We start from the raw sequence: 13,889 nt of genomic DNA, 5'->3' as shown, positions 1-13,889 counted from the left end.
AGTAAAAAAAAAAAATTCTTTTCTCCATTAGTAGCACAGAATTTAAATCTTGTAATAATATCTTAAGGAAATGATAATGTTAAGTAAGGATGAAATATTTGATTAATGCTTAATTCTGTACAACTCAAATATAAACTTTTAAAAATATTAGAAATTATAACATTTTGAGTGCATATCATGTTTTGTACATTAAAAAAGAAATGCATGTTGTTCATCTCCATTTTGCACTTTTCAGTCTGTTTAAATAAACAAATATTTACAACTTTTATATGAACAACAGTGCATCTGAAACAAAATGTGCATTTTAAATTAATGTTCCTGGTCGAGTCTTTTTATTAGCATTTTATATTATTATTCTCTTCTTTTTTATTTTTTTTTCCACAAGTTTGTAGCTCTGCAATACCAGATAAGCCAACAATTCTAGAAATCGGTGGGGAAAAGCCTGAAACTACGAACATAACAATTACATTAAGAAAGGGCTAGGCATAGCTTCGAAGTGCACTTTCCTCAGGTGAAGCCACAGCTGAAACCAAAGGTGGGAAAGAGAAATCTTACATAAAACGCCTTCTCCAGCACAACATTTGCGTATAATACTGCTGCAAGTGGCGAGGGCTGCCGCGACACGGCTACCCAGAGACCTGGCAATGGCATCCTTGCACTCTTCGACAGACCCGAGGGAGTTTCCTTTCCAACCCCCCCAGCTGTGCTTTCTGTAACACTTCGCTCTTCACAGTTCTTCTCTGCTGTCTTAAAATATAACCTAGCTGATAATTACAATCTTAAGCAACTCTTGGTTGTATTTTTTTTTCTCCTTTTCTCTTTCTGTTTGTTTTTTTTTTTCCCCTTTGGGGGGAAAGAGGGGAAGGGGGGGGGGGGGGGGGGGCGTAGGCTATTTCTGGCTGGTAAGCTTGAAGGAATGTGAAAGAGAGAGGGCAGAAATGTAACAGCCCTCTTCAGAGCAACTTCAGAGAGAGGGATCAGTCTGCTCCCTCTCCCTCCCCCGACTCTTTTTGTACTTGGTAAATTGCCTTCACCTTTGGAGGGAGGAGGATAGATCGCCAGATAAACCCCGGGGGAGGAGAGGGGAGCGGGGAAGGGACCGGGCGGGAGCCTCGCCTCCTGCTCGGCCCGCTCGCCCTTCCCCGCCGGCAGCCGCGGGCCGACGCTGCCGCGGCGCCGGTCCGCCCCTCCGCCGGTGCCCTCCGCCACGGCCGCGCTCGGCCGGGCGCGGGACGGGGCCCCGCTCGCCGCTGCCGCCGCAGCTCCGCCAGACGCAGACCCGGCTGCCGCCGAGGGGCGTCCCGCCCGCTACCTGCAGCCGCAGGACTCCACCACCATGTCCTCGTACTGCTTGTACACCACGTTGTTGCCCGCGTCGATGTAGAGGATGCTGATGGGGGTCAGTTTGGTGGGGACGCAGCAGCTGGGCGGCGTGGAGCCGGGGTCCATGGAGTTCATGAGGGTCTGGATGATGGCGTGGTTCGTGGGCTCCAGGTGGGAGCGCAGCGGGAAGTCGCAGACCCCCTCGCAGTGGTGGGCCTCGTATTCCAGCGGGGCGATGATCCAGTCGTCCCAGCCCAGCTCCTTGAAGTTGACGTGCAGCGGCTTCTTGCTGCAGCGCAGCCGGGCCTTCTTGCCGTGCCGCTTGCCGTGCCGGCTGGCGAAGGCGGTGCGGCGCTGGCGCCGGGCCGGCGGGCGGCGGGCGGCGGGCGGCGGCGGCGGCGGGGGCGCGCCCAGCTCGGCGCGCAGCTCCCCGAGGAGGCTCCGCCGCCGGGCGCGGGTGAAGACCACCAGCAGCGCCCGCTCCTGCGGCGGCCGCGGCCGGCGCGCGAAGCCCAGGCCCCGCAGGTCGAGCCAGCGCCGCGGCCCGCGGCCCGCCGAGGCCCGCAGCTCCAGGCACAGCCGCTTCCGGGGCCGCTGCTCCCGGAGGCCCTGCCGCACGTCGAACACCTCCCAGCCGGCGGACGGGGCCGGGCGCGGGTCCAGGGCGCGGGAGTCGAGCGGTCGCGGCGAGAGGCAGGCGGAGAGCTGCACGTGCGGCGGGGCGGCGGGCGGCGGGCGGCCGCGGGGGGCCCGGCGGAACAGCCGCAGCTCGGCCCCCACGAGCTCCTCCGTCTCCGAGAGGGTCGACACATCAAACACGTACTGCTGCCGCCTCAAGGGAGCGGGCGAGAGATCGTCTGCGAGATAAAAATAATTACAGTCAGTCGCGCTCGGGGGGGGATCTGCCGAGAGGTCTCCGAGGCGGGAAAGGGAGGGAGCGCCGCCGGCTCGTCCTGCCTGCCTCACCCCCCCACCCCACCCCCAGCCGGACCGGGACCTGGGGAGGGTAGGGAGAGGAGAAAGAAGGAGAAGGAAAGAATATGGAAAGGAAAGGGAGCAATATGGAAAGGAAAGGAAGTATGGAAGAACCCGCACCAGACAGGAGACGGCTCTCCAGCGCTAGAGGCAGACCCCGCTCCACGCACATCCTCAGCCTATCGGCCCCATATACGCGTATCTGTTCTCCTCTGAGGAAAACCTGGACTTCTTTCTTGACACATCGGTGTACAAAGTGCAGCGCAGAAAGCAAACCAGATTCCCCTGAGCTGCTTTCCAATAAAATGTTTACAACCCAGCAAATACAAAAATTCCCAAAGCCCCTCTGTTTCCCCAGAAGCTAGTAAAGCCCGTGTAGATTCCTACAGTAAAAGTGCCACTGGAGCCTCTGTTCAGCACCCCCTCTCCGCTTTTCCGAAACCAGCCCGCCCCAGGGGTAGAAACAGAGACTAAAGAAATATACACCCGCCTGTTATTTATCGATATCAAAGTTCATTGCGATTCCTAATCAGTATATTTCACAGCCTCGCCTCTACCTGACAGGTCTCTGGGAACCTCCTGCGGGGCAGGAGAGACAAGGGGGCAATTTATGCAAACCAAAACCTTCAGACGCGCCACGGCGATGTAAAAATCAACGCGGATTAACGCGCGGTTAATCAGCGCGGATTAGCACATCCGACAGTCGCCCTGCGTCGCTGCGTGTTCCCCTAGACGTCAGCGGGGAGACGGAGCGTGGAGTGCAGCAGGGACGGCGGGAATTGCTCGGAAAAGGACCTGTCCCGAAGCCAGGCCACGGGATCCTCCGGCGGAGCCTGGCTGCCCGCCGAGCGCGTCCCCCTCGCCCCGCAGGGAGCGGCCGTGGGAGGCCCCACCGCCCGCCCGGACCGCGCCGCGCACGCAGGCGGCATCCCGGGCTGCGGAGCCGGGCCCCGCACACCTGCCCCGCTCCAGGAGTGTGGCCGCGGCACGGGGAGTCAGCAAAGGAGAGGGAGTTCCCGAGCCGGGGCTTCCCCGCCTCCCCGGGACTGCGCGCCGGCGGGAGCGATGCGGAATCGGTCAGGCCCTTCAGGCATCCCGGAGAATTTGAACCCGGGCCTTTCGCATCCCTGCCTCCGCCTCCAGCTTCAGGCTTGTCTGTTTCCTTGCAGTTGGGCTGCTCCTTCCCAGCGAGGGGCGAGAGGCAGCTCGGTCGTGCGTCCCGCTCGGGAAGTGCGGGAGGAGACCGAAAAAAACACGAGCAGAGCCCGAAAAATGTCACAGTCCAGGCTTATCAGCTGCTTTATCGAGCTGTGAAAATAAAAGCGAAAGCCATCGGGAGCTGCCTAGAGGTCCTGGACAGTTTCGTCAGCGCTGCAAGTACAGACCAGGATTCTGTCCATGAGTCTCCTGTGGGTTTTGGGGGCGCCTGGGGGTAGTTCTGCCCTTCACAGGCGCGGGCCGTGGCGGCCAGGGGCTGAGGTGCACGTGGTTGCGGGAGGAGGGTCCAGCAGCTCAGGAGATTTCTGGTATCATTGCCCCCTCCTTCAAAGGGGTCCTGGGAGCTTCAGACAAAAGGGGATGTGCATCCCGCGGGTAAGAAAGCGCAGATCCTCCTCCTCCTCTTTCTCGTCGTCTTGAGTTGTTTTGTTTTGTTTTGTTTTTTTCTGCATCCAACATCTGTCTGATACCTGGGCACCCGACAGGGCGCAGACGGATCTCCTGGCCCTGCCGAGATGCCTCAGACCTTCGTTCAAGAGGTCAAGCGACAGTCGAGGAAACTAGATCAACATCTTCCCCTGCCGCTATCCCCAGTTTCGGAATGTGGACAGAGCTGGTCCTGGGCAGGGATTCGCTTTTAACCGATCGCGTTGCTCAGGGGCTGGAGAGGCGGGTGTCCCGCTTGGTTTCAGAGAGAGACGGTCGCTCTCTTTGATACTCCCAGTCGCCATGGGGTGCGGGTGAGGAGAGTGCTGCCCCCAAGCCGCTGTCCCTCTGGAGCAGACACCCCACACACACACTCCTCCTCGTCCTCTTCTTGGCTAGCGCCAGGGTGCTGGCGTCCCCCGTATCTCTGCCGAGGTGCCAGGAGTGCGGCAGCACTGCCCGGCAGTCTTAGCTTTCAGGGAAAGGGCAGCCCTTTCCCTAGGGATGGTGGGACACGAAGGTGACGGCCCCTCTCCCCTTCCCGAGGAACTGTCACGCGGGTGGCCTGTCGCGGGGAAGAAATAATCCCATTCGGGGGTAATATCCAGGCATGCAGCTTAGACGGGAGGAAAGCAGCGAGAAGCTGAATTCCCCGCATATCCCCTCTGCTGCTGAAAATGGGCTTTAAAGGGTCTGCAGACCCTTGTCACTCGGCGGTGCGGGAGGAAACCAGCTCGGGCAGTGCGGGTGCCAAAACGCTCGCTCAGGGATGCATCCCAAGCAGCATCTTTTGACACTCCAGTTTGGCGAGGGTTTGGGGCGCTGCACGGCTGGTCCGGGTTGCTTGGTGGCATGGCACGCTGGGGACACCGCCGATTCGCAGAGAAAAGTGCCCCCTGTCAAGCGCATCTCTGAGACGGGTTTCAGCAGCACCGAAACTCCGTGCTGGAAAAGTCCCACCGGCTCAGGCAGCTGCCGGCTCCCGTGCCTCTCCCGGGAGGGCAGGGAAAGGGGCAGGGCTGCCGGTTGTTTCAAATAAGCAGCTTTGAATCCGATCAGATAAACGCTATTTATTCACTCTTGTAACCTAATAATTCCAGATGAATACATAATCCTAAACCAGTTCTGGCTCGCTCCCAGCGCAGTTGAGAGGGTGGGAAAAGCAGCGGAGGGCGGGGAGGGAAAGCGGGACCTCCGGAACCTCCACAAAACGGGGAAAGACGGGTCTAGGTTGGGGACCCTTTGTTCCAACGAAGCTGCTGCCTTCCCAGCACACAAAGAGCGGCAGCAGAGACGGCGTGGAGACACCCTGACTGTCCCTGTCTCTCCCTGTGGGCAGTGCACAACGGATAGGGGCTTGTCCTCTTCAGTTTTCCTTTAAACCCAAGGAGAGAGTGGGGTGAAACCCGGGCTTTCTAACAGCCAGCTCGAGATCTGCCTTTTTCTCAGGCCAGCAGAAGCTGTCCTATTCCAATTACCGAAATACTTGGTGCGAGCAGCGAAGTCTTCTCAGCTGGGCTGGTGAAAGCCACATTGCAGAAAATGCACCGGGGAGGGATGTTTATATTTGTAGCGTTAGTGTAGATGAATGTTAGCTCCGCAGTTAAGTATTGGTTCTATTTCTACTCTCCGTAGTTTATTCTCTCTCTCTCTCTCTTTTTTTTTTTTTTTTTTTTTTTTTTTTTGGGGGGGGGTTGGGGGGGCCGGCGCAAATTAAATATTAGGCGCGAGAAGGAGGGGACAGAAGGAGGGAGTAGGTCTATCTGAAATTCAAGGGTGTGTCAGCAGTGGATGGGAGAGAGCAGCCCTACTCCGTTCTGCCCTTCCCGAGGCGTTCGGGCAGCGCCGTGCCCGGTGCTCCCGCCGCCGGCCCGGGCCGGGAGGGCTGCGCCGGGCCCCCGCCCGCCGTCCCCCACGATCTCTTCCGCGCTGCGGCTGCTGCGGCTTCAGCATCTCCGAAGCTAAATGAATGACTGGGCTGGGACGTTTCCCTCAATTCCCTGTGTGAAGCCTCTCCCGTTTCCTGGGTCGCTTTCTCGCCGCATTCTGGGCTTTGAAGAGAGACGGGGGTTAACGAAGGCTACACAAAGTTTCCCTTTTCATGGCAGATCAGGTACTGGGCTCCCAGCCAATTCATCAGGGCTCAGATCTTAACTTTACATCACTGCAAATTATACCCAAACCACATTCAAGAAGAATTTTCCCATTCCCAAATTCTCTTTCAAGCCATATTTAAACTCGCAAACCAAAAGCACATTTCCAGTTTAAAGACACTTTGCAGACCCTCGCACAACAATAATCTGGAAATTAAAACATATATTGTCCCTAATTGCGAAGGTCTGCCCGCACGTTGTCTGCAGAGTCGCAAGGCTGACAGGTATTTCTTTCGGAGCACAACCCAAACTGCGGAAACAAGGGGCTGACTCTCCATGTGTGGTATTTCTCCGGGTTTCAATTCCACATCTCCCAGCGCCCGCCTCGCCGCGGTTTTTTATTACACCGAGTGATTAGATTTAAATGTATCGTTCATTTCGCTATCGAGTAACCGAGAAAGACCACACCTTCCTCGGACGAATTCCCAATCCTGCCAAAAACACTAACTAGTTTTCGGAGGGCTGTTTTCTTTTTCTTTTTCTTTTTTTCCCTCCTCGGAGCGGGGAGGCACCTGGCTGCGATGTACCTTTGATCACCGCTGTACCGTACCTGCTCCGGGAAGGCTGCCTGCCCTTGCCCTACTGTCCCGCTCGCCGCCACCTCCCCGCTTCCCACGAGCGATTCCCGGCCCTCCCGGGCATAGAGGGATCGCTGCAACACCTGCGAGACGTCCTGCGAGGCTCCGAGCCCTCAGGGGATGCTCCGAGGGGGACAGGAGCTTCCTTGGGGGGGGGTTCTACCTGCTGTAACAGACCTTAACGCAGCGTCTTTCCCTTTCCCCATTTTGCGGTGGTCACGCTACCCGAAATACTTCCACGGAGGAGAAATAATTTCTCTGAAATTATTCATGTTGAGAAAATCGCCCTGAATATTCCCAGCGCTTGGAGCTAAGAAATGAAGCGAAGATATTTCTGAGCGATAAATGTGGAAGCGCCAGGATACAGCAAGAGAGTATGCAGATCTGGCCATAACTAGCAAAGAATGAAACATCCCCTTTCGCTCATAAATCAGACTTCAGGCACGAGAGGACTCCTACCCTCAGTTTCAGCCTACCCCTAAATCGCAAGAAAAAGAGGGATTTCTCCGATCCACCGTTTTGGGTCTTTTTTCTACTGTGAAGGGAGGAGGCAAAAGAGGAGGGCGAGGCTCCCCGCTGCCGTGCCCAACACCGAGTGGCCCCGGCCTGCGCCAGATTTTCTCCCCGTGGGCCACTCGGCTGCCGGTTGGGGCCAGCCCAGCTGCGGCACAGCATCTCCCCGCGGGCGGTGGAAACTCCGCAGCTCCGGGGCGGAGAGCTCGGACCTGCGTCCCCTCCGTGTCCCACCCTCCCCCAAAAGAAAAAAAAAAAAAAATAAAAAATAAAATATCAAATGACTCTTAGCAAGCCCCGCAGGAGTGTTTCTGGATATATATTAAAAAAAAAAAAAAAAAAAAAAAAAATCAGGACTATGTCCGAAAAGGGCCACCGGAGTGGTTTGATAGGCGTTAATTACTCGTCCAGTTAGCAGAGCGGCTCCGCGGCCGCGCACCGCCCCGCCGATCTGCCTGACCTGCGGAGCTCCCGGCGCCGCTTCCCCAGACCACCCTCCCGCCCCGCGAGCCCCCGCGCCTTCTCCAGGAACCAGAAACAAACGAACTAAACTAAAAAATACTCCCCCCGCCGACAGCCCCCATTTTTACTGGGAAGAGGCGAGAGGCGCAGCCGGAGCTCCTCTCCGCCCGCGCCCCGGCCCCGCGCTCCGCTCCCTGCTGCCTCCCGCAGCTCCCGCGGCGCGGGGTGAAACACCAACCCCGAAACCCCTCCCGACACCGGCAGCACGGAGCCACCGCCCGGGCCCCGCCCGCCATCGGCTCCGCCGAGGCCCCGCCGGGCCGGGCCGGGTCGGACCGGGCCGCTCGCTCCTTTCCCGAGTGCGCGGCGGGGATGAGGAGCGGCAGCTCGCTGCCGAGCTCCGGCCGTCTGGTCTGCATTAGTGTTTTTATAAGGGTCTCAAACAAATCGAATACAAGGTCACCAAATAATTAACAGTTGTGAATTCCCTCCTTACCCATTAAAATACTTCCCTGTTTATATTTCATTTTCCTTCTGCCAACGACAACACTGCTTGGGCGAAGGCGCTGCACATATTACACTGCATTGCAGCTTTCGGTCCACCCAGAAACCCGCTGTTTTGCATAAATATGTTGTACTAGATGAACTTCAAGTGCGATTTACACTTTTCTTCTGCCACATGCACAGCCAGGCCATTTTCTGTTTCTGCACACGGGATCCCCCTTTCGTCCTAGCCCTCTCTCTCTATTCGCCACCCTCACGATCCTCATGGCAAGAGCAAAATAACGATGTTCGGATCCCTGCCCATCCGAATCAGCTGCCTCCCAACTGGAACGCGAAACTGCACAAAGAAAACGGGGAGGGAAAAAGGAGACGATCTCGACCTATTTCGCCTTCCCCGTCCCTTAGGCGTGGACCGCAGCATTTCGTATGCGGGAGTCCTGTCGTGGTGCCGGTGTTGCGGGCAGCTCTGCAGACACAAAAGGGTGAGGCGAGGGGCACTGGCAGCAGCCGTCCCTCGTGGCAATCCCTTCCCACGGAGATCCTTTCGAAAATCGTGCCCCCTCTCACTCCGGCTATTTCTTTTTTGTTTTCGATTTGTTCCCAGTCATGCCGCGTTTCTTCCTAGCTGTGGGATTGCTTGTTTATAGCTCCCTTCTCCAGCTCCCTCTCTCTCTTCTCAATTTTTTTTTTTTTTTTTTTTTTTTTTTTTTTTTTCTTTCTTTTTTTTTTTTTTCCCTGCCTGGTGGAGTCCTTGCAGCTCCTAATTGTCCTGCCTTACTGTGGAGCTCCAATGCTGGGGGTCCTGAGGCCAGTGAGAGCACCATCTGCGTTTTAATGAGTTACTTCATGTGCCAACAGTAATTTTCCTACATTCAGCTAGGTCCTGTCTGATCTTGCGACCGTAACAAGGGGGAGCGAGTGGGGGGCCGGAGGGGGTGGAGAAGGGGGAGTCTCAAGCCCTTTCCCCCCTTTCTCCTCTCTTCTTCTACCGACGGCGGGGGGGGGGAAATTACACATGTATTAAGCGGTAGCGTGGCTTCTCTCCCTCTCGAGCTACCCTGAAAACGATCTTATTAAGCTTCAAGCGGGAAGGGAAGACGCGAAACCAAGGCAAGCGGCTGCCGGTGTCCGCACCGAAGCGCTCTGCCCCGCAGCCCCGGAGGGCGGCGGGACGGGCGGGTTGGGGACTGCTGCGGCCGGGAGCTGCTGCCGGCCAGAGCCCAGCGGCCCCGCCGAACGCACTCGCGGACACGCAGGCACGGCCGCCCGCCTCGTAAGGGAAGGGTGTTTCTCGGCGGGACTAAAAGTTGCATCGCGCTCTTCTGAGGGCTGCTGTCCCCCTCGAAATGCTGCCGTGCAGGATGGCGTGCGGCAGGTGGGACGGCCACCGTCATATCCCCCCCGGAGCTGCCGTTTAGGTAAAGAACAGCCCATCTAATTGGGTCAATTTGGGCGGCTAGATTGTCTGCAAATGAATTGAGAGAAAATCTGCCCCCCCTTCCCCGCTTTCCCTGAGCAGAGACTGTTCATCATCAGCACAACTCCAGCTCACCAATTAACTGGGCTAGGAGCCCACGGGGAGGTGGGCAGTAAAATAGCTACCACTTCAGAGGAACGGAAGCTCTCTTGAAGTTTTTTGGTGATGTGCCATCGGCTGGTCCACTTCATTATGGGAGACTAGACAATATTTGATATGTTATGACATGAACACTCAATTAGATCACTGAGTTGAAATACTCCAATCAGTGGCTTGATGCTAAGCAACCCTCAGAAGGTCCAGCAGAAGGTCACAGCCTGTGACACATCAAATCAAAATCAATGGGGAAAAGTGAGGCTTTTCCTTAATCAAACCAGGACTTCTGTTAGCAAATCACTTCCCTCAGAGTAGAATCTCACATGCAGTGAGATGAGCTGAATTTGTTAAATTAACTGTCTTTCTTCTGGTTATGAAGAATAAGATGGTATCGAGCGCGGCTCCATTTCCTGTGGCTCACAGAATTAGCACCCCGTTTCCTCGCCGTCAGAGGGAGCGGTCCAGCTCCTTTCTGACGGCTGAATTTTCGAAACCGTGTTTCGAGAAAGCGAGTCCTCTTCCTCCCTCCCCCGCTTTTTAACAGCGACGAAGGAAACAACCCCCATAAGGGGAAGAACAAAACCCCTCGTCCCCTTTCCCCTCGAAAACACCTGGGGGCTTCCGACCGCGAGGGGCACACACGCTGTGGGCGCTTCCACGCATCCTCCCGAGCCCAGAGAGGCGCGACGGGCACCGAGGCGGGAGGAGAGCCCCGCCGAGCTCCCTCCGCCGAAAAGAACCCCCGACCCCGGGGGAGCGATGGGGCAAGGGGCTGAGCCTTGGGTGCCGTGGGCGGGGAGAGGCTTCCGGCTCGGAGAGGCGGTGGAGGGGGTCGGTTTGGGTTCTGTTCGATTTGGTTTGGGGCGGTGGTCTTCTGTAGCGCCAGGGAGCCGTGCGATTTTCCCGGCGCTGTGTTTTGCCCTAAAACGGCTGGGACACGGCGGGAGGGCGGCGAGCCGCCCCGGCTCCCGGCGCTGCCAGCCCCCAGCAGGTACATCAGTGCCCGAGGAGGCGCGCACGGAGGGGAGGGTCTTCAGATGTGGGAGAGGGGGAGGAACGAAAGCGCAACCTTCATTAAGAACCTGTTAATTAGTCTGTTCCTAATGGCTCACAACCAGAGCAACGAAAAAAGGGGGGAATAAAAGGGGCAGAGGGTCTTTTTTACGGACGGGAAATTTTACTCTGGATCGACAAGAAATGCGCACCCGCGGCCCCGAGTACGAACGATACAACGGCGACAGAAAAACACAGGAGGGGCCCGGCCGCGGCTGCAGGTCTCGGAGCGGGTCCGGGAGCCCCGCGGCACCGATGCTGCCCGGGAAGTTCTGCGCCCCGGGGTAGCGGGGCCCGCTGCCAATCCCGGCCCAGGGGTGCGTGAAGACCAACCCGGCATACAGCTCAAGGGATGCAGCCCCGGAGCAGACGTCCAGTCCGGCCGCCCCTCGCTGAGTCCCGGTACCGGGCGGTACCTGGGCTGCACGCTGCCCCCGCAAGCGGAGCCGGAGGGTCCCAGTCCCAGAGCTCTTGGACGGGGCCGGGGCTCTTCCAGGTAACCCCGATAACGCGACCCGAGGCGAGAGCAGCCTCAGGCAGAAGACGTTTGCCCTCGGTCAGTTTAAACTTTCTTTTTGCCGTGCAACCGCGTCGATAAGAGCCACCCTTTCTCCAGCGGGTGGAAAGAAACCAGAAGAGCGATATTTAATTTATTTTTTTTTTTTTCCCCCAAGGTTGAATTTACACCCAAATTTCTCCTACGGAGCTGGGTCGTGTTTTCCACCAACCCATGACGATTCGCGGAGGAACACTCGTGTTTCTCGCACGCAGCACTTAGGTCTGCCTCGGTTCGGGTTTAGTGCCGCGGGGCCGTTTGCTTCAAAATAAAACAACGCGACTCTCAATTTACCGAGAGATCTGCGCTTTCCTGCAATACCGGCCTGGGGAACAGCACCGGTGGCCACTGCAGCGCGCTCCCCACCTCCCCAGCACCAGGCTCCGCGGGACGGGAGCCTCGTACCGTGGAGCGCAGAGGGAAGGGACACCCGCAGCCCCGGGGGGACCGTGAGGGGCGTGAGGGGGCAGAACTTACCTCGTCCCCTGTCTACAAAACTAGTGATGGTGTTGGCGGATTTGGACGACTGAAAAAAGCTGGCGTTGATGCCCAATTTCTCCGCGATAGAGTAAGTCCTGAACAGAGACAGCATGTACTCGTGGGGTTCCGCCCGTGGGAGCGCCCGGTCCGTGGCGTGTCCCCCTTGCCGCTGGCGGTTCTCCCGTGGGGACCGCGGCGCTCTGCGGCTGCGACCCTCTTTGAGGGAGGCGGCGAGCTCCGAGGAAGCAGGCAGGGAAGCCGGGAGGCTGCAAGGTAAATCCCAGAGGAGGCCGGCGAGCAAGGCGGCGGAGAGCAGGGCCCGCCGTGCATTCATAGCGAGAGGCGGCGGCGGTGGGGAGGAAGAGGAGGGCGGCCCGACGTGCGGCTCCGGCGGCCCACGGAGCGGCGCGGGGACTGCGCGGCGGCGTGGCGCGGAGCGGCGACTGCACCCGGGCGGGCTCGGCCGGCAGCCGCCCGCCCCGCCCCGCGGGTACCGCCCCGCCGCGCACCGCCCCGTGGGGGCACCCAGCCCGCCCCGCGGGGCGGTCCGCGGCGGGGCGGGACACCCCGTGGTCGGGTGCTCGGGGGTCCCTTCGCTCCCTCCTGGCTGCGTACCCCACGCGGGAAGCGGACGCGAGGGCCGGAGAGAGATGCCGCGCGTCTTACTGCCACCTCTCGGGTACCGCTTCTCATCAGCCTCCCGGTGCTGTCATCTGTTCAGGTGCCTCGCAGGTTCTCCAGGTTTGAGTGTGGGTAGATTGGTTCGATGCTAATGATATTAATTGAGGCTGTCTGTATTCCCGTGGCTATGTGCCTGAAAACTTGGCACAAAACAGGGGTCTTATAAGAAGGAGAATTTGGTGGCAAGTGAGGGTCCCACCTTGGGATGTGCTAGGGCCCATCTAGCTAGCAGCCTTGAGGCAGGCCCTGACACCCATTAGAGAAGGGAAAGCATAGGAAGAGCCAGAGACCATTCTCCTCATCTCAAAATCTGAAAATCGGCTACCACGAGGGGACTGGCCCAAGTGGAGCACAGTGCCAGGCTGGGGCCTGACAAAAGGCAGTGCTGGGCGCTACTGGGCAGGCAATGCTGTAAAGATAATCAGGGTAGCCTGGGGCAGGCAGGAAAGATTCCTCAATGCAAGGCACACATTTGCCTTGTCCTGGTCGTGCAAAAGACAGCAGTGGAGCAGAAGTACAAGGATTCAGAAATTCACCCACCCCTTTTCATTTGGCTTTTCAGAGGTGCATCTTTCAGCATAAAACTGGTGTCAGTTCTCCAGTGGTTTCTTCCAACTACCTGTCTAGGATTCACAGCCACAGACAAAGCATAGTGACGTGCTTGTACTACTATACCTGTCCTGATCACTTGCTTCTCCTTCACCTTCTCATCCTCCTGCCTGAACCACGGCACTGCTGCAGGCAGTCACAAATCACCCTCTTCCACTTCCCCATGTGGCTTTTCTCTGCCCTGTGCTGAGCCTTTCTTCTTTCCTGTCCTGATCTCCCACTGTCCACCTCTTCCTATCTCTCCTATCTGACCACTGGTGGATTTTCCTCTCATTCCAGTAAGAGGTCAATGTGTGTTTAGCTGTGGCAGCCTGGTCCATAGTAAATAAAGGGAATCTGGCATACATCCCACAGTGAATCTGAGATCACTGGCCATGCTCCTCCATCAGCTGCCATTCTTCATGCAGTCATACACTGGACTTGTGGACTTGTCTTTTTCTTCCCCATTCTCATTTTCTGCCAAGAGAGAGCAGCTCATGCCTGGGCTCTTGGCACCGTTCCCAGTGCAACACAGGATCAGTGAGATAAGGCAGACCCTGAGAGGCATATGAAGCAGGTTTCTAGCATGGCACATCCCAGTTTGCTTGGTCCCACTGTGTTCTCCATCTCCTATGGAGAGACTCTAGGGACTATGAGGAACACAAGGAAAACATTCAATGCAAGTGACAGGTTCAGGTTCCAAGTGAACCAGACTGCAATCCTACTAACAAAAAAAGACAGTTCCAAGATAGGAGCTCACACTATCCTGTAGCCTTCCACACATGGCTTAGAGAGCTCCCTGGCAT

The 13,889-nt window shown here is 57.4% G+C and overlaps 1 protein-coding gene across 1 annotated transcript; it reads right to left on the bottom strand.

The window, feature by feature from the left end:
* Nucleotides 1–1,299: 1,299 nt before the first annotated feature.
* On the bottom strand, nucleotides 1,300–12,171 carry GDF6 (growth differentiation factor 6). The gene is made up of 2 exons (XM_040073079.1): nucleotides 11,812–12,171; nucleotides 1,300–2,180 (listed from the first exon to the last, which is right to left on the bottom strand). The coding sequence occupies exons 1-2, from the start codon at nucleotides 12,146–12,148 to the stop codon at nucleotides 1,309–1,311; spliced, it is 1,209 nt and encodes a 402-aa protein (XP_039929013.1). The 5' UTR covers nucleotides 12,149–12,171; the 3' UTR covers nucleotides 1,300–1,308.
* Between the last annotated feature and the right edge of the window lie 1,718 nt (nucleotides 12,172–13,889).

Source organism: Hirundo rustica, chromosome 1, assembly GCF_015227805.2.
Source record: "Hirundo rustica isolate bHirRus1 chromosome 1, bHirRus1.pri.v3, whole genome shotgun sequence".
Lineage (NCBI taxonomy): Eukaryota > Metazoa > Chordata > Aves > Passeriformes > Hirundinidae > Hirundo > Hirundo rustica.
Note: the sequence above shows the minus strand (reverse complement) of the source record. Positions and strands in the feature narration are given on the sequence as shown.

Bases quoted from the DNA above. Each gene is read 5' to 3' on its own strand.
- GDF6 (XM_040073079.1), bottom strand. From the start codon at position 12,148: ATGAATGCACGGCGGGCCCTGCTCTCCGCCGCCTTGCTCGCCGGCCTC. The intron at 2,181-11,811 runs GTAAGTTCTGCC...TTTATCTCGCAG, and splicing joins TTTTGTAGACAGGGGACGAG to ACGATCTCTCGCCCGCTCCC.